This window comes from Cloeon dipterum, chromosome X, assembly GCF_949628265.1.
Source record: "Cloeon dipterum chromosome X, ieCloDipt1.1, whole genome shotgun sequence".
NCBI classification, from domain to species: Eukaryota; Metazoa; Arthropoda; class Insecta; order Ephemeroptera; family Baetidae; genus Cloeon; species Cloeon dipterum.
Genome location: NC_088790.1, coordinates 14,224,285 through 14,242,622, shown reverse-complemented (window position 1 = coordinate 14,242,622; position 18,338 = coordinate 14,224,285). Strand labels below are relative to the sequence as shown.

At 40.1% G+C, this 18,338-nt stretch overlaps 2 protein-coding genes across 3 annotated transcripts in view; one reads left to right on the top strand and one right to left on the bottom strand.

Moving 5' to 3' along the window:
• The window catches only part of LOC135946925 (ribonucleoprotein PTB-binding 1-like), an 82,685-nt gene that overhangs the window by 38,629 nt on the left and 25,718 nt on the right, over positions 1-18,338 (top strand). The gene's annotated exons all lie outside the window — the stretch shown is intronic.
• LOC135946927 (caspase-1-like) lies at positions 15,266-17,364 on the bottom strand. Its single transcript, XM_065495420.1, has 5 exons — positions 17,245-17,364; positions 16,893-17,182; positions 16,083-16,270; positions 15,873-16,023; positions 15,266-15,814 (listed from the first exon to the last, which is right to left on the bottom strand). Exons 1-5 carry the CDS (start codon positions 17,289-17,291, stop codon positions 15,546-15,548), a joined length of 945 nt encoding a protein of 314 aa, XP_065351492.1. The 5' UTR covers positions 17,292-17,364; the 3' UTR covers positions 15,266-15,545.

The window sequence follows — 18,338 nt, the reverse complement described above, 5'->3', positions numbered from 1 at the left end:
ACGTTCTTTTATGGTCAATTACTATAAAACTCTTAAAAAACCATCAGCAATTAATTACCATTTAAAATTAACATATTACATTCCCATTTTTCACGTTCTCCTTATCAGTCATAAACAAAAACAATAGAGTATATATAAACATGAATTTGACTATAGACAAAACACTTAATGTCTAATTTATCTTCATTTATAGTCAGATATATAGGTATTGCCCCTAGTTGATATCGCGCGCCTCTTCTCACTATCGCTATGTAGCACGTCAACACAAATTCCACCCCTCGACCTTAATCACGTTCACAACGCAATCCGACATTAATGTGGTTACCAGCTATCACGGCAGTCAGAAGTAATTTGAGCCTGCACTTCAAAGCGCCATAACTCTGCCCGGGCCAGGGCAGCAGCGGAAACACGCCGCGGAACATTGCATCTGACATAAAGTTATTAATAATAATATATACTCCACCCGCAGTCTGGCTTCCTCCGAAATTCGACTCTGCTCTGGAATGCGTATCTAGAATCAACATTACGCATGAGAAGAGCCAGAAATAATTATTTAGTCTCTTCGCCTTCGCACAGTAGAACTTTTGTTCTTGTAAGAATGTAGTGGGGAGCAAATGGCTGCCATTTAACAAAAAATATGGATTAGCCAAGATATTTAGAAGAGAGAAAAAGTTAAGCACTTCTAAAATTTATTTAATGTGCATGAAATAAAGATTAATAATATTTATTAAAAAATGCGCATATAGGAAATTCTTAATTTTTCTCAGTGTCCAGCCAATGGAGACAAAATGTCAACATATTACATTGATATAAACCATTTTTGAACCTGATATTAATTTTTGTCATTGAGATCTTAACCGAGATATTTTTATTCCTATAAGCATAAAAAGGTTGTCCGATATTTGAATATTTCACGATAAAGCTGCATCTGGCTAGGCAATCTTCTCCACGCAATAATGTGTTTTTTCATGCCGAAAAGTGGCCTACCGTTGTTCCAAGTGATTGCACAGTCCCAGCAGGAACGTGCTGCGGTGCGTGTCGGCGGCCAAAGCACCCGTCCATCCATCTTTTCAAGTGCGGAGGCCGCTGCGCCCATGTATATAACGAGAGCGGTGACTGCTAATTGGATTCAATTGTCTTTCGGGTCCCACGAGTCAAACTGACGAATTAAAAGGCCACCTGACGACGCACACACGCGGTTCAGGTTCAGGTTCGCCTCTGCTCAGGTTGGCGCGGCAACACTGCGGCTAACCTTGAGGGTCGTTGATCCGCTTCTCGCCGCTCGAGATGACTCGCTGGCTTTTCAGCAAAAACGCAGCCGCGCGCGAATCGAAAGAAATGGCAAAGGTCGGATTTTCGTGTCACCATGCGTACATGATGCAAAACTGCTCTTACTTACTCTCTATGTCAAGGTCTGCTTTTTTCACAGTCATGTACCAGTCAGGTGCATGCTTGGCAAATGCATGAGCAGCCGCTACTTTTCTATTGTGTGCCTCGAGGACATTTCTTTCTGACAATTGCGCTCCGTGGCAAGAAGGCAGGATTTTTTCAAGGCAGTGTGATTGCTTACCAAATATAAGTGAGGAACCGATTAGGGCTCGTTTCGTTCAAGCACTTTGAGAAAATGTGGAATATCTTGAGAGGCAAAAAATTGTTGGAAACTTGCCATCTAGTGTAAAACCAAGTTTGTAATGGATTCATTACAAGTTTATACATACAAAAAGAGCAGTGATACCATCGTGTGGTGAGACTGAAGAGAAGCACCCCTTTTGAATGGAAATGTCTCACATTCAAAAATAGATTTTTGTACGCAGATTCCTCCGAAAAAGAAAGATGATGTGTAAACTTTAAAGCGTTCTTTTTTGCCAGAATCGCATCTGATCAGCATTTTTCTTTCCCTATGCCAAAAAGAAAATTGTCATTATCTAAACAGAATCTTATTTAAGAAACATAATTTGTGTTTTGATACTGAAAAAAAACTAAAATAAATAAAAGTGTAAGCAAGCGTGTGTCATAGTTTCAAATATATATTTATTTGATGATTTCTCTCCTTGGAAAACTGTTTTTCTTTCTGTTATTAACAACTTGTTTGAACTACTAAAGTTAAAATGAGATGCGCTTTTTTCAAAAATCTCTGTTTTTGATAGTCGTCAGAACTGTTAATTTTTCCTCTATATTAGTTAGATAGGTTAGATTTATACTGGTTTAATAATTACCACTCATTCAGCCTCACATTGAGATTTTTCTTTTTTTAGAAAATTGACCAGTTGCATAAACCCTTAGTGTTCAAAGCCGCCAACAGATGGCGCAACTACAGACTTTCTTAAAAATTTTGTTTTAAGGCATTTCCGCTGCGATTTCAGACTCAATCTAGCTATTTTGCTTTTTTTAATTAATTTGCAATTTTTTGACGTGCTGAAAACCAAAATCGGTTCAGCCATTCGCCGTAGAAACGTTGGAAAAGATTTTTTTATTTCAAAAAATAGTTTTTCACGATTCTACGGCGATTGGCTGAACCGATTTTGGTTTTCAGCACGTCAAAAATTAGCAAATTAATTGAAGAATGCACAGTAGCTAGATTGAGTCTGAAATCGCAGCGGAAGTTCCTTAAAATCGAAAGTCTACGGTGGCGCCATCTGTTGGCGACTTCGAACACTTAGGGTTTATGCAACTGGTGAATTATATAATATGCGTTAGATCAATAACTTAATAATGTCAAAATTTAGCTGTTATAATTGGTATTATTTGCTTCAAATAAAACAAATCGCATTGCAAAAAACGGTTTTGATGGACCACATAGTTGATTGTGTTTATTCACCGAGAGCAAACAAACATTTTGTGGCCAGCCAGCCAGCAAATCAATCAAGCGCACAAGATGTTAATGGCTAAATTAGCATAGCACATTAATGGGCAATGAAACGTCTAGCCGTTCTGCAGGTTGCATATTATCCGACGACCGGTCGCTTCCACAATAAACACTAAAGCAATCGATAAGTTGGGAAGCCAGAAGGCATACAAGAGCCGGTGCAGTCGATTTTTATGGACGGCGGAAACATTTGCGGCCGCAAATCAATGGCCATCAATTTTTAATCCGACTGCAGCTGATACAGTAAAAGGTGCGTGCGTGTCGACCGACGATACACAGAGATGTATGTAAATTTGGCAGACCGCTCGCTCGGTGGCATGTGTTCCGGAAAATGGATCTTTCCATCAAAACACAGCGCCGCCAGCACCGGCCACGCTTGCTCTCGCTCGAATTTAATTTTACAACTGGAAAGAGAGTAGTACTTTTCCAAAAGATGTTTTTTTCCCCCAGCAAAGCCAGATGCCAAAGCGAATTTCATCCGGAAAATTAAATTTCTGCGGAGATGCACAGCGGTTATTTATTGAAATTGGCTTTTCCGTCTCGTTTGTCTCGAGGCTAGCGGCGTTTGCTTTTCCCTCTTTTTTCGGCTGAAAATGCACCGGCCCGTGATATTGGGGAATTGATGGGAACGCCTGCATGCCAGTGATTTCGCTTCAGTAATTTTTAAGTGCTGAAAACGATTAATTGTTGTTTTATCAGTTTTCTGTTTTGACGTATCAGCTAATGTTTTGAATTTTATCTGTTCCAGGTTGGTACAGTTCAACTTTTACTATGAACGGCTACTGTCACAAATGGGGTAATGTACATAAACTATGCATTTTTAAGCCAGCAAATCTATATTATGACAAAATTTGCTGTCACGTATCCAGTGACAATGTGAGTTCTCCTACGAAAGTCTGATCTAGGTGTTAGCAGGACAGGCCACTGAATTTAAATAATTACCAATGTTCATTCCATTCCATTGCATAAAAAATATAAAAATAACAAACCGAGGGAAGAATTAATAATCACACTTAAGCCTAATCAGCCGCACTCGTTTGAAGAACAAAAGTGCTAGTGTTTTTACTCGCAGCTTCCTCTGCCCGCGAATGAATGAGTCCTCAGTCCTCATTATCACCGCTTCTAAATCCGAACTTCTTTAGTGTCTAGGGGAAGGAAGGCGCGAGATAAATAATGCAAAAAAAGACAAAGCTCTCACTGTTCGGGTTTAAAAGCTGAGGCCATTGTTTGGTTTTGGGGGTCCTAACGCGAAAGAAAGACCACTCTCATCTGCGCTCTGGAAGGAGAGGCGTGTGCGCAACATGCTGTTCCTTCCTCCTTGCACTTGATTATCTCTTGAGAGACGCAAGACGAGCCGCCGCCTTCTCTCGCTGCGAAAATGCTTTTAAAGCAGATTAAATTTTCTGCCTGCCTCTGCTTCCTCGCGGCGTTCAGCATTATCATATGTGAGAACTAAAAAGCAGACAGGTGCTTCCGGGCCTCGATCACCTCCTGCTCTTGCTGATCTCTATCGTTCACAACTTCTTAAGCCAGAGTCGGTAACACTTGAAGAATTTAACGTCATTATAAGACAGTAAATGAAATATTTTTCGCGTTCCAGGTGTGACTTGTGCCCTTAACTGTAGCAACTAGACTCGGTTTCAAATAGTTATCAATTTTTCTGTCCAAATACAATTTCAGATTTAAGTTTTAAATAATATGTCGTACCTTTGTATGACCGTAACTACAGCAAGGTCTTCAAATTAAAATTATTCACTGCTTTTAAAAAAGAATGACACTGTGGAAACAAAACTCCTTTCATACTGTATAAACTAACAAGGATTGATTTAATAAAAATTTTACTCAAGCAGCATTGTTGTGCCGCACAGCTTTTGTATGCTTTTAAAATTATGAGCTTTGTTAATCTCCTGCGGAAATCGTTTTATGTTTCTTAACAAGGAGTTTCCCTGTCACAGGTCACAGCCATTCACTGATAGATTGATCTCGTCAAAAGGAATAAAAATCTACTAGAGCAATTTTCAAGTGCTTTAAGCTCATGTTAAAGTGGATCGGAGAGTTGATTCTCAATAATATCTCTATTCAAACCATACCGCCAACAATGCAAATCATTTCATTTGTTTCCCACTTTAGAACAACTCCACTTTAAGTGATTGCGTACCACACACGTGCTTCATCATTCGTTTGAATGGAGAATGCACAGGTAGGGAAATCATGCAACCAAAAATCATCAATAGCCATGCCACATATATACTCACAAATATAAATATTTTCACGTTCCAACCGCTCGTAATTTGCAAAAGCAGCGAAACTCGAAGTTATTTCAATTTTATTCGTCACATGAACAGAATTGTTCATGAGAGTTTTTACCTTTTGAATTTGAGTGTGCATTTATGTTGGTAATCATACTCTCTAAATGAATAAAAAGTCCATATTGCAAGCGAAATCAATTAAACACAGAAGGAAGCGGCATAGAATGAGCGCCGTGCGCGATTAATCATCACGAGCGCTGCAGGACGAGAGCTCAATTTTCCAATTTTAATCTATTCGCCGTAGCAACAGCACATTCATGCGCGGATTATGTAATTGCATGCATAATTCCTCTCGACGATCGATAACCCGAATACATACAAAATGCACGAGCGTGGTGGCGTTAATTAGTATCGCCCGAACAATGCGGTTCACTGTGCTATTCTATAAAATAAAAGGCAGCTTAGAATCGGCTCATTCGGCACCAAAAATATTGAATAATCGCTTCGGCCTTGAGCGGCCAAGGTAAAATAAAGGATGGTTCGTCGCGAAAGTGGGCAGACAGTGACGAGGCGAAAATCTGCTGATTAATCGTGCAAAGTTTACTCCGTCGATCGGCGCCGATTTTCATCCTTTTCCTCTCCACTTCCGCGGCACGCAATCTCGCTCCACTCTTGGCGTGCAGCAATGCGCGCATATTTCCGACCAAAATTAACGATCCTCCTTTGTTATCTGCTGATTTAATGCAGGAAGAGTGTATAATTCTCGCGTTTGAATAATTCCCAAGCTGAGTGCCCATTTTTCAACGTTTCCCCCAAAATTTCTATCACATTAGAATATAACACAGCTTTTTTCGTGATTCTTATGCAACACGCTGTTCATGCCAGCCAAACCGATTGCATAGCCGCAGACCGGGGTTAACCAAATGGGCGAACAGATGACAAAAAGAAAAAAACGGAAATAAACGGAAATAAACGGAATTTTTATCGCTTTATTTTTTGAGTAAATGAAAACAGGAATCCCACTTTTCCACGATCGGAAAATCAGGAAAATGTTTTAATTTTTTGCTACAATTTATCAATTTGGCATTTCTGAAAACCAAACTAAAAGTTAGACCACTGATTTAGAGCATAAAATCGAGTATAGTCACTTTTAACTCTTCCACTTTGCTCCAGAAATAAGAAAAGTGCATTGATGGATTAAATTTCACTGCGATTTTGTATGCCAATTGACCGTATGGTTTACACCTTATGCTTTGATTTTGACTTATGATTTAAACTCATTCTATTTTCTTGACCTTTTTAAAAATACATTTCATCCTCTCAAGCTTTCAAATTGCACTTTTTGGTGGTTTTCGAGAAAATTTGGATGAAAATCCAAAATTTCCGCTTAATGTTTAGTTTGGAAAAACCGTACGTTTCTTGGTTGGGTTTTTCCAGGAAAACGGGCCATGAAAAACTGCAAACCCTTAAATAACCCTCTGACAGCAAAAATGTAAATCTAACCCATGTAGTTCCAGTTATGGTCTCGTTGTTAAGATATCGAGTGCAGTTTGCTCTGTGAGACCCATAATCAGCTGTTTAATCACATGCTCATTGCCTGAGGGCACAGCGCGCGAGTGCACACGTGTGGCAATTAAGCACACACGCTGTCCGCCCTCTGTTTACGTGTGTTTGTATGTGAGTGAGGCCTCGATTAATTTCAGCTCTACATTATCCTCAATCTATGGTCTGCGTCTGTGTGTATTGAATCCAGCTTTCAAACTGGATACTTGCAAATGGAATGAAAATATCCCCCTGTTGTTTAATAAATTGGAAATTTGACACTCTCTGATCCCCAACAGGAATTTAAAACAAATGGCTATTGTTTTCTCTGTGCGTCGTTACTTTTAGACACCAGAAGAGTGAGAATTACAAAATATTAATACTTTTAAAGCCGGAGCGAAACATTTTGCAAACTTAATGTGACCATAAAACTTTGTTTAAATGCTGCAACCCGGTAGAATAATTACAAACCCCTAAAATGTCATTTTTGTAGAAAATGGTCGAGGAGGTAAATTTAGTGTAAACAGTTTAAAACCATTTAAATGTGCTCCTAAATGATAGTCTAAAAAGAGCAGAATTGAATATCTCATTTAAATTTCCTAACCCTATACCCATCAGAATGTATGGATGGTTAAATAAGCCACACCTTTTTGCAGTTTTGCAAATTCTTAATAAGGCTCATTTTAATGACTAAATAACTTGAAAAGTTGCACAAATTGACCTACATTTTATTTTCCTTTTTTGCACTAAAGATTTTAATGAGTTGAAACGTTTTATCCTCGTGCATTCTCGGACGTTTTTCAACCTGCACCAGGAAAAATGAAATATCGCTTATAGCTTATTTCTCAGAACAAATTCTATGAGAACGGTGCAGATCCCAGGGCTTTGCACCTTGACCCAGGTCAGATTTTCCTTAATCACGCCTCTTCGTGTATTGATCTGCGACTGAATCCCACATGCGGCTTTTGATAACGCAGCGTCAAAGGCTCGGTGTGTATGTCTCTCTCTCCCTCACTGGATGGAATTGCCGGAGCACAGCGCTGTCGAGCATTTGCATACGCGCGTATACGTTTATATTAATTCGATCCACGATTCAATCATTCCGACCCACTTGCATTAAATAAGGGTCTATATCGTTGGCTGGCTGGCTTGCGCAGTGGATTTTTATTTTAATATAATAATGTGCCCCTGCGAATGCGGAGGAATTTGTTGAGGCAGAGATGCTTCGTTTCACGTTCTGCCGAAGCAGAGTCGCGCAGATTAATTTTTCCGCCGGCACCACCGCTGATTAAATCGCGAGCGATGGCGAATTTCGATTTGCGTGCGACCTGACTCTGCTTTGCTCTGCTCCGAATCGCCGCCACACTAGTCAAAGCTTCTATACAGAGGGGAAAATCCGGCTTCGATTAATTAAATATTGTATTGCAAAATCTCGATCGATCCTATTATTCCCCAATAAAAATTGGAACTCACGCCAACATGAACAAAGACGCTTAAAAATGGCGGCCTTTCATTATCCGTAGAATTTTTCATGTGGTAAAAGTTGAAAGGCTCGTTTTTAGTGGATACAAAATATTTTTACAACCTACCACAGCGTGGAAAAATATTCAAATTGAATTGTGATACTATCATCGCAGTTCCAGCCAATTCAGACGAATTATCAGCTATCACTGAACAAAAATTTTAAAAATATTACTCTACACCTATCAAAGAGAGTTGCAAAAAACTTAAAACAAAGATAAATCGGAAGAATAACCCATTTTTCAACTTTCAATAATTCTTATTTATTTAAGTGAAATAGTGAATTGTTTTTAATGGAAACTTCAAACATGGTTTGTATTGAAGGCTCTTCGCAGAAATTTCCTGCTATAATATGGTCCACTTAAAGTGGCATGGTTCTATTTTCGTCGGTTTTCAGAGCACTCGCAGATTAACTGCTGTCTGGGCTGCAACGATCTCCGTTTTCCGGGCGGAACAGGCAGTGTTTCTGTAGCCGAAAATGGCACAGTGTCGAGTAGTTGTTAAACACGATTGCCTGCAACGACCATTATGCACCCTGCTTCTCTGTGAAAGACGTCAGGAATAAAATGGTTAATCTCTGCGAAACACGCATTTCGCCGCACACGCTGCACTCGGCCCGACGCAGCAGCAGTACCAATTAACAGAGATTATTCGCGCAAATCCCCGAGTGCTTGTGACGTGCTTGTGTTTTAACAACTTACTCTCATATTCGCAAAGAGCTGCACGACGACGACAACGACGACGAGAACGCGTGCACACGCCCGCCGAGCTAAATATAATGAGCGGGCTCTTCGCGATCAAGTATGATTTAATTTGGCCCCGCTTGGCTGCCGACGATAAGGAACAACTGCTGCTGCTGTTCTCTCGCCTGACTGGATCCTGCTCCCGAATCCAATGCTGCTTTGTGCCATATAAACAAAGCGGCCTGTTCTCTCAATTCTCGGCTCTGTTTTGTTCCAGCTCACGTTCTCCATATTGGTTTATGATGTATTTCCAAAGCTGATGTGCGCCTCCAGGCTCGAAAGCTAGTGTGCTTCTTGAGCACGAATTTAATGATTCGAAATAATGCCTGTCAACCCTCAGATATACGGATCGCACCTGCCCTGGGAATAAATTATTTTACAGGGAAGCTGAGATTTTAAACGTCACTTCGACCAAAATAGTTAAATTTTAAATTTAATGTACAGGTTGGTTTTACAAGAGCGATGAAAAGTGGTCACGTTTAAAAATTGATGCATTTTTTAATCTGATTAGCGAGATGATTTGAATCATGTGCGATTTTTTACTTCATGTAAAGTTTTATCAAGCTTTATTTTGGCTCATTCAGTTCTTTTGCGGATTGCATTGTATACAATCTGGTAAATACAAGTTAATTTTTAAAACAGCTTATATGCCGGGAAATTTGGAAGATGACACATTTTTCCAGAACGATTTTAAAATTTCACCAGTAAAGATTTTTATCTCTAGCACTCATGGCCACTGAGTTATAAAGCCAAACTCGCGCCCCTTATACGTATTTTAATTTTTTTTAAAAAGAAAGCTCTTCTTGCAAGGGCAAATTTCTACGCATATTGCACAAGTTTAATTTAATAAATTTCTGGCTGTTTCAAATGACCCAGAATTCCCTTCTAACAAAATCCAATTTCAATAGAATCATGATGCAGCTCTGCCTTTATTCTGTTGGGACGCCCTTTTCACTTGCCAGGCCAATATCACAGCTAAGGTCGATCTATTTACACACTTCAGATTTAGGAAATCTGCCCTCTATTCGGAAATGTCACGCTGCAAATGCCGGGTCGTGCGCACAGTCCAATATTCGCTCAAATTCCCATCGAATAACTCTCAATTTCCCAGCAGACGAAGCGAGGGTTCATTTTCCACGCGACTCGGCCAGTAGAACGGAATTCCAATTGGAGTTAGCGAAAAAGAAGAGAGTGAGAGAGCGAACGGAGGGCGGACGATAAATACGGCGCAGGAAGTTGACAAAGCGGCCGCATTCGCGGGGATTCGCCAGCATTTTTTCTCTCACTTGGCGTGCGCGTCTTAATTAAAAGCGTCTACGAACAAATCTCGCCTGTCCCCAGCGCAATTTACGAGACGAGAGAGCCGCTCCGACCTTTGCCGCGTTAAAACACAATTATTCTAGTCGAAAAATACATGCCAAGCCTTTTCAGCAGATGCGGAATAGCATGCTTCCTGAAAATTTAAATCTCTAAAATCTTTCAAATCACTTCTGCTGGACGTGTAATTATAAGGTCCTAGTCAAATTAACTGTTGTTGTGACTGCGTTGACATTAGCTTTTTCTGAATGTAAAAAATTAATACAATCATATCTTAGCAGGATTCACACAATTGTCCGTTTGGCCTTTTCCGCGTCCATTTTTTTATCAGAAAAAGCAATTTGAATGATAATGTTTTTTTCATAACAGAATAAGATTGTTTTCGTTTTTATTTAAAACCCATGAAAAATTACTGAGATATCGCATTACAAAAGCCTGGAGATGATATATTTTCATTTATTTTGGATGCGTCTAGAAAAATTTATAATTCTCAGGTTTTGATTTATGTAACTGCTGCGCCGTGCGCCGGTGTTGACATTTGCCTCTTGGGACTGTTAAAAAAATTAATATAGTATCATTTCTCAGCACTGTCACATGACAAATGTGTAACAAAGCCCATATTCCATCATCTACCACTTAACTTAATTACCTTAATAGAGGCTCAATGCTGGCGGAGAGAGAGAGAGATGATGATGTCATTATATCGTGACCGGCAAGAGGCACAAATTGAAAAAAGTATCACTCGGAACAATTCAGTTTTCCCGCTCGCCCAATCACGACTGCTCATTACCTCGGCAATGTATGCAAGTGGGTTGAGTGGTGTCAAGGATGCACGGGGGAGTCTCGAGAGCGAAAAATATAGCTCGAATGAGCACTGACACTCGATACTCGCGCCATTAGCAGCAGCTCCTATTAAGCTACATATATCCGCGAGGTGGAAACGAGCGAAATGTAGACATTTCTACATGTTTCCGATTCTGTTTTTGCATCAAGGGATGAGCATCATTTTTCAGGAGACAGAATATAAACACGAAACGTACTGGAAACAAGACTGCCATAATTATACCAAGAAATAAGAACCTTGCAATTGATTGAAAAATGTACTTTTATGCATGCACTTTTTGGCCCCATAAATAGTTCAGAAGCCTTAAATAGCGTTATTCGTGCTCATTTGTTGTCTAAAAGTAAATCAGTCTGACAGTAATATTTTTTACATGAAAATAACGAAAACTCAGCAGCTAACTTCCCGATCAGCAACACCTTGCAGATATGTTTTTCCACCACATATCTGCATTTTTCTCCACAAAGTTTTTCCACTATTTGTAGACAAAAGTCAAGAACAAGAATTCACTTTGGGAATAAATATTGCATTACATCGGAAGTTGGACGGCAGACAGCTTGATAATAAATCCCTCGCCAGAGTCGGTGGCCCAAGTGGAATATGGTGCATCACGTGCCCAACTTTTCCGCACCTGCAACTCCTCGCGAGCAATGTAAATATATATAAAATCATGGTGAACTCGATAAAATGCACGAGGGACGCGTATTCTCCTCGGAGCAGTACAAGAAGACAAACGCGAAGCTGCACAACTCGAGCAGCCTTTGTTTGAACTAGCCGCTCTTGGAGCTGACTTTGCTGATCAAAGATAAAGGGACCCAATCGATTTGCAACTCGTCTAAAAGGGTTAATAATGAGAAAATAATGGCTGATTAAAAATCAATACCGACGTCTGGCAGACCTTACTTAAAAGAGGGTATGTTATTATCATCCTTGAGAGGCTGCAAGTTGGCAACTTTTGCAATTAAATTGGATTTGCTGAGTCCCTTCCTCTTGCGAAACGCTAGCAAAGACGTGAGAAATCGCCAGTCGAATCTTGGCCTTGTGTGTAGTTGTAGGGCTCTAAACAGAGGTTTCTCACTATTAAAAACCATGTTGGAAAAATAAACATCTCCACGAATTTCCTTGACCCGTAAGAATGTTTTTTCTAACTCTTCCTTCAGAGTCAGTGCCACACTTTGCAAAACTTGTGGTCCTGCAGCCCTCAAGAGGCAAAAAGTTTCTCCATGAGGAAATTGCTTGGCATTGCATGAAATGACCTGTTTTCGTCTCCCCGTGCCTATGTTTCCCAGTATTTTCCTTCTCGTCTCAAATGATTGCTCGGCCAGCGTTGGGGAGCGTGGCCATTGTGTTTTTATTTGCGTCGGCGATGAATGCATATATCTCACTTTGAAGTTGGTTTGCTTTGAGCGCCTTTCTGTGTACTCTGTGTGCTGGAGATTACGAGCTGATTTAGCAGAAAACCCTGGGTAACGACGGAAAATGTCTCGTAAAGATATTTTCATTTGAATTTTACCCTGCCTTTCATCTCTTTTGCCACTTTTTAGAGCAAAACGTCCATTAGCAAGAACGCGGGATTATCTTAAACTTGCAGTAAAAACACATTTTTTATTTGCGTGTGCTACTAAAAAGGGAAAAAAGTAAAAATTGTGCAAGGAGACCAGTAACAGAATACGTCACTGCACTGGTGTGATTCTGTTATTGGTCTCTTGCACTGTTTTTTTTAAATTCTTTACTCCTCAGCCGTACAAGGAATATGAATTTAACACACCTCCAACTATTCATAATACTCAATTTTTAACACCATTTTATGAAGTCCTGTGCGCGGACGGCTAAAATAAGACTAAGCTTAGATTTAAAATTTCCGGTATTGTTGCCAATACCATGCTGAGTGACTCGTTATTTTGTCACGCGGAAAGTAACGATACACGCGAAAAGCTTTTTTGCTCGTTTGAAAATCAACTAAGGCTGAGACTTGAATACGGCTCGGGCTATGATGTAAAAGCCACCTTTGAGAGGAGGCAAAAGTGGAAAAATCTGCCTCGAAATCAACGGAATAACGTGACAAAAATAGCTGGAGATTTGAAGAAGCACGCTCGAAAATCTCCGTCTCACAATGCAAGCCGAGGGTCGGAAAAGCAGAAAATTCTCACGTCGCAACAAAATCCGCCCGTCGCTTTCCCATGCACAAAGGCTGACGCAAGAAAAGAAAAGAAAAAGTGGAAAGCCGTGAAGCATCAGGATACAAGGCCTTCTCAAGTGAGGGCTTGACTGGTGATAAATTGAAAATTATAGGGGGAAAAGAATGAGTATGAAAGGTGTGAAAGGTGTTTCGCATTATCAGTCAAAAGAAAATAAAGTAAAGATTTTTCCGTCATTTTTTTAAATTAATATGAATAATTTTACCCAATAATTTCCCTAAAAATTATGATGGGCCCGTTCTTGAGGCGGGGCTTGTTTCTACCACAAGAGAACTTCCTTCTTGCAGCGTTTGAAACACAGTCTTATTAAAACTGACTCTCGCAGTGTGCATCCGATGGGAACAGGAGCACATTGGCTTATTGGATCGTGCCTCGCATTCATCCCCGCACTCGTCGGTGGCGTGCTTCCGATTCATTCATAACCCGGCACGGAAACAAAGTGGACTGCGGCCTGTTTTGCGACTTGAAAAATTGTTGACTTCCTTTTCGGCTGCGGACGCAATAGGTCCACCGCCTTTGCGTTTCCAGACGAGCATCACAAGTTGCTGCTGTGGTGGCTCTCTCTGCTCCGGAAAACCACTTGAAACAAACCCAAGCCGACCGCCCTTCAACTCAATAGCTTTCTCAACAAATTGCACGGGCCCAGAGGATGCGTTTGAGAGGTGGAAGATAGAAATAGATTTGCTCTAGCCAAATTTTCACGATGAAACTTTGCTTTAATTAAATTATTTCGAACTGAAAGTTTGTGTTGCGGATTAATGTAAATTTATATTGGTAAAAGCCAAAAGACTTGCTTAAAGACCTATAACATTTTACTTAAACCTTCTTTTCCTTTCCTTATGCCAAATTCTCAAGAATGAAAGGAAAAGTTTGTGTAATTTCAGAATAAAAGGTTGAAGAAAGGTTATTTGTTGCGCTTGGAGTTGGGAGAAGCACCTTAACACTTTTATCTAATTTGCCCCAACTTTCATTTCACAAAAATTGTTTCGCAGAGTTTTAATTAAATTGTCGGAGCTCCTACAAAAGCAACACAAGTGTAGAAATTAGCATTGAAATTAATATTCCTCGCTGAAGAGAGAAAATGCCCTCAGCCACCGTGATCATCCTTTTTGAAGTGCTTGGAAAATCAATAGCGAGAGCAATTTCTCTAATTAGCTTGGAAACAACGAGTTTCCGCCCGTCTGGGCAGCGGCTCTTTCGCAACGCAAGAGCCGATTTATCAAAACAAGTGAGGCACCCTCTCGACAGCCCAGAAACCCTCCCTGGACAAGCATGAGGGCCTCTGCAAGTAAACAATTGCGCCTGAGTGAAATAATAAGACTGCACAACAAAGCTTTCAAATTAGAGAAAAAAGTCTAATTTTCAAAACTCAACCGAAAATTTGCTTATTATTTTTGCGAACAAATTTGCTTCAATAACAAAATAAAAGAAAACTCTTCTGGTTCCTCTAATTACGGTTGCATTTATCGATTGAAGGAAAAATTCTAAAACCAAAATTGGATTTAAAAACTCACTGTCAGTAGTTTTATGTCCCGCGCCCCTTGAACGTTGAAAGAGATTTCTTTGTGCCGAGAGGTCGCCGACCTCTTCAAGTATTGTCGAAAGGGCAAAAAGTGGCAAAAGGCTACCTGTTTGTGTGTCCAATTAATTTGGCAGATAGCGGCCCAGGTGGGCCATTCAGAACGGCCGTCAACACATAATTCAAAGCATTGTAGCCGCTCAGCACGCACACGTATTGAAAGCTAGGGAGGAAACGCCAGCGAGGCTACTGTTGGGGTGTGTGTTTCCCTCCTTTGTTGGTGTGCTCGGATTAATTCGCAGCTGCTGACGTCACGATCGCATCATTATTTTCATCGAGAGTGTCGTCTTAGTCTAATCAATACGAGCGTAATCAATTAGCGTTAATGAGCTGTAAACCTGGCCACATGCATATAAGCAGCTCCAATACCGAGATCACAGTTTTGGTATCATCAAAGACAAATTAAAAAAAAGTGAAAAATTCAATTTTATTATCATTACCAAATTTCTTGAAACCATTAACCACTACTTGTAAATTATTATGTATAGCGAGTCAAGTTAAAAAATAAATACTTAGATTTAAGCCTAGCATAACCTCATGAGTATGTTAAAATGTATGAACAACCCGAACAAACGAGGTCTTTATAAAGTTAAAAAATAATCTAGTATAATTAGTTAAGATTAACGTTTTCTGATTTGCTGCCATTATAATCATGTAAACAGGAAGAACCGGTTTTTATTGGTAAAAAGTTAATTTCTACGGGTGACTTTCGGTGCAAGAATCAAATCCTTTGTCAGTCGAGAGGTGAACGCCGAGCATTGCTTGACCCTTTCAAGAATCACCTGGTCAGCCCCTAGCATTAAGGGAACGTTATCGGCTTGTTCCATCGCGACCATGCGGTTCACTTTGGTCATCCACTGGAAAATGCTCATGCTCTGCGTTTCCTCTTTCTCCAGTTGCTTGCAAAGACATTGAACGAACCAGCTCCCGTCATTCGTGTCCCGCAGGGACGCGTAACCTGTAATATTCCAAGATAAAGATTTAATCGTATTTTTGAGAATATTTTTTTTGGTTGCCTTCGCAGGTTGAGTACGCTACAAAGAAATCTGCGTTGTTCGGGATTGTGAAGCTTTGTTGGTTAAATGTTTTCTGCTCATAATTCCGTAATTTTCCTATCCCGTCAACCTGAATCTTGCTTCCCTTGTCAATCTTTTGCCCTTTGCATGCCTGCAGAGTTAATGAAATTTCTTAATGATCAGATTATCGCATTTAATACTCCTTAATACCTGGACGAACACTAATTTCGGCTTGCCTGCCATTTGAGGACACCTTTCTGCCGTGAAAGGATCTAGGAGCTCTTGTACCGTGATAAATTCACCCTCTTTGACCGTGTACAGTTTTTCGTTTTCCACTCCGTGTGAGAGATAGCAAATTACCAAACAGTCTTCATCGGTGAGATTCGGATCGGTTCTGTCTGTAAAATAGAGATTCAATGAATTCTTGTGTGTTTGTGATAACTGGTATTTGCACGAATGGTATGTCGTTTTTTGTTGGCGCACGCACATTAAAAGCTGCTCAGAAATTCAATCAATGCAAATTAAAGGTATTGAAAAATTCTGTCACAATTCACCAGTTGCATAAACCCTAAGTGTTCGAAGCCGCCAACAGATGGCGCCACCGTAGACTTTCGATTTTAAGGCACTTCCGCTGCGATTTCAGACTCAATCTAGCTACTGTGCATTCTTCAATTAATTTGCTAATTTTTGACGTGCTGAAAACCAAAATCGGTTCAGCCAATCGCCGTAGAATCGTGAAAAACTATTTTTTGAAATAAAAAAATCCTTACAAACGTTTCTACGGCGAATGGCTGAACCGATTTTGGCTTTTAGCACGTCAAAAATTAGCAAATTAATTAAAAAAAGCAAAATAGCTAGATTGAGTCTGAAATCGCAGCGGAAATGCCTTAAAATTGCTTAAAACAAAATTTTTAAGAAAGTCTGTGGTTGCGCCATCTGTTGGCGGCTTTAATAACTAAGGGTTTATGCAACTGGTCAATTGAATTAACTATTGTGACTATTGTGTTCTTCAATACTCACATTTGTCAAAAAAGCAATCAATTTCCTCTTTGTTACAATCGCGGAAGACAATGGCTTCAAAACCGTTTTTCTCAAATGCCCGTTTCAAATTGTTCTCGTCTACGTCGCTTCCCTCTCTGAACAGTTTTGTGTCATTTTTGAAGTTCATCTGGTTGAAAATGACCGCTCTTCCGCGTCTTGCGTGGTGCATGTTGTAAAAGTCTTCTTTGTCTTCGTGCAGGGTTTTTTTGCCTGTCACAGGCGGCGAACTTTTCGACTTGATAGCTCCGTCCGCTCTCTCAGATTCACTTCTAGAGTGCGTATACAACTCATGTGTCTCTCAGAATTTATTAAAATTAATCGGTAAAGTTACCCTTGCGCCGAGTTGGAAAACAGCTCGGGATTTTCCGATGAATCCATTCTCAAAAGCTAATTCGATTGGTTGCTGATCTGCAGGATCACTTACCTCGTCGATTGATCGCCACAAACCTGCGAGTCTAAAACCCCTTATCTTATCTGGCGCAATTTTGATAACATAATTAAAACGCAGTTCAACTCCTATGGTTCGTATAATTTTATATTTATCTTATCTTCAAATTATTTACAGATGCTACACATTTAAAAATTAATGTAGAATAAATTGTAGGAACCTGATAAAAATTTTACCAGTTTTTTTTATTAAATGATAGTTGATTTTGTAACCATTAATAGTATCTAGCTGCGATTTTGTGGCCATTTGTTGCAGCTTCGTAATACTAAATGCCCTTGCAAAAGACGAATAAAGCTTTCGTCTGGGCCGTCAAATAAAAGCTCCATGGACCAGCCAATTAAAAAAACTAAACGGTGTCTGCCCAGCCAAAAATCAGCATGGCATGAAATCACACGCACACGGTGTCAGGCGAGCTTGTAAATTTCGCTCTCGCACCCCTGTGCTGCTTGGCGTTGATGTTTAATTCTTGGAACACCCCCAGTTTTTAGAGCGGAACGGCAGCCGCGCGCGCCTCGAATAATGAGATTTATCTTTTTAAGCGGCCGTTAAAGAGACGTTTGGGCCTTGTAAATAATTTCAGAAGAATCAGCCCGCCGGGGATGATTGATAAACCAGCAGCAGCCACGCCGAGAGCCAGCGAGTCGATTGCTGCCGCCTTTGCCGACTCTCTGTTTATCATAATTTATAAATAAAACAGACGCACACGCACTCCTTCTAATAAAAAGCAACCAAACACACAGCCCCGGACTGCCTGTGCCTCTCTGTGCGCCGTCACCCGAAAACATTGTAGGAGGCATGCATAATCTATCTCGTCCTGGGTTCGGCCGTTCTATTTCAGCTCCTTTTAGGTCACTTAGGAATTTGGGAGGAATGACAAAGCGAAATTCCGTTTACGAGAAAATTCATGCAAAAACAACCCTAAACTGGATTAGTTTCAGCTGTAGCTATTCAGAAATGATAAATTTGATAATTAAGCT

Coding starts and splice junctions, on each gene's coding strand:
- LOC135946927 (XM_065495420.1), bottom strand. CDS start 17,291: ATGGATTCATCGGAAAATCCCGAGCTGTTTTCCAACTCGGCGCAAGG. Junction 17,183..17,244: donor TTTTCCAACTCGGCGCAAGG/GTAACTTTACCG, acceptor TACGCACTCTAG/AAGTGAATCTGAGAGAGCGG. Junction 15,815..15,872: donor AGCGTACTCAACCTGCGAAG/GCAACCAAAAAA, acceptor GGAATATTACAG/GTTACGCGTCCCTGCGGGAC.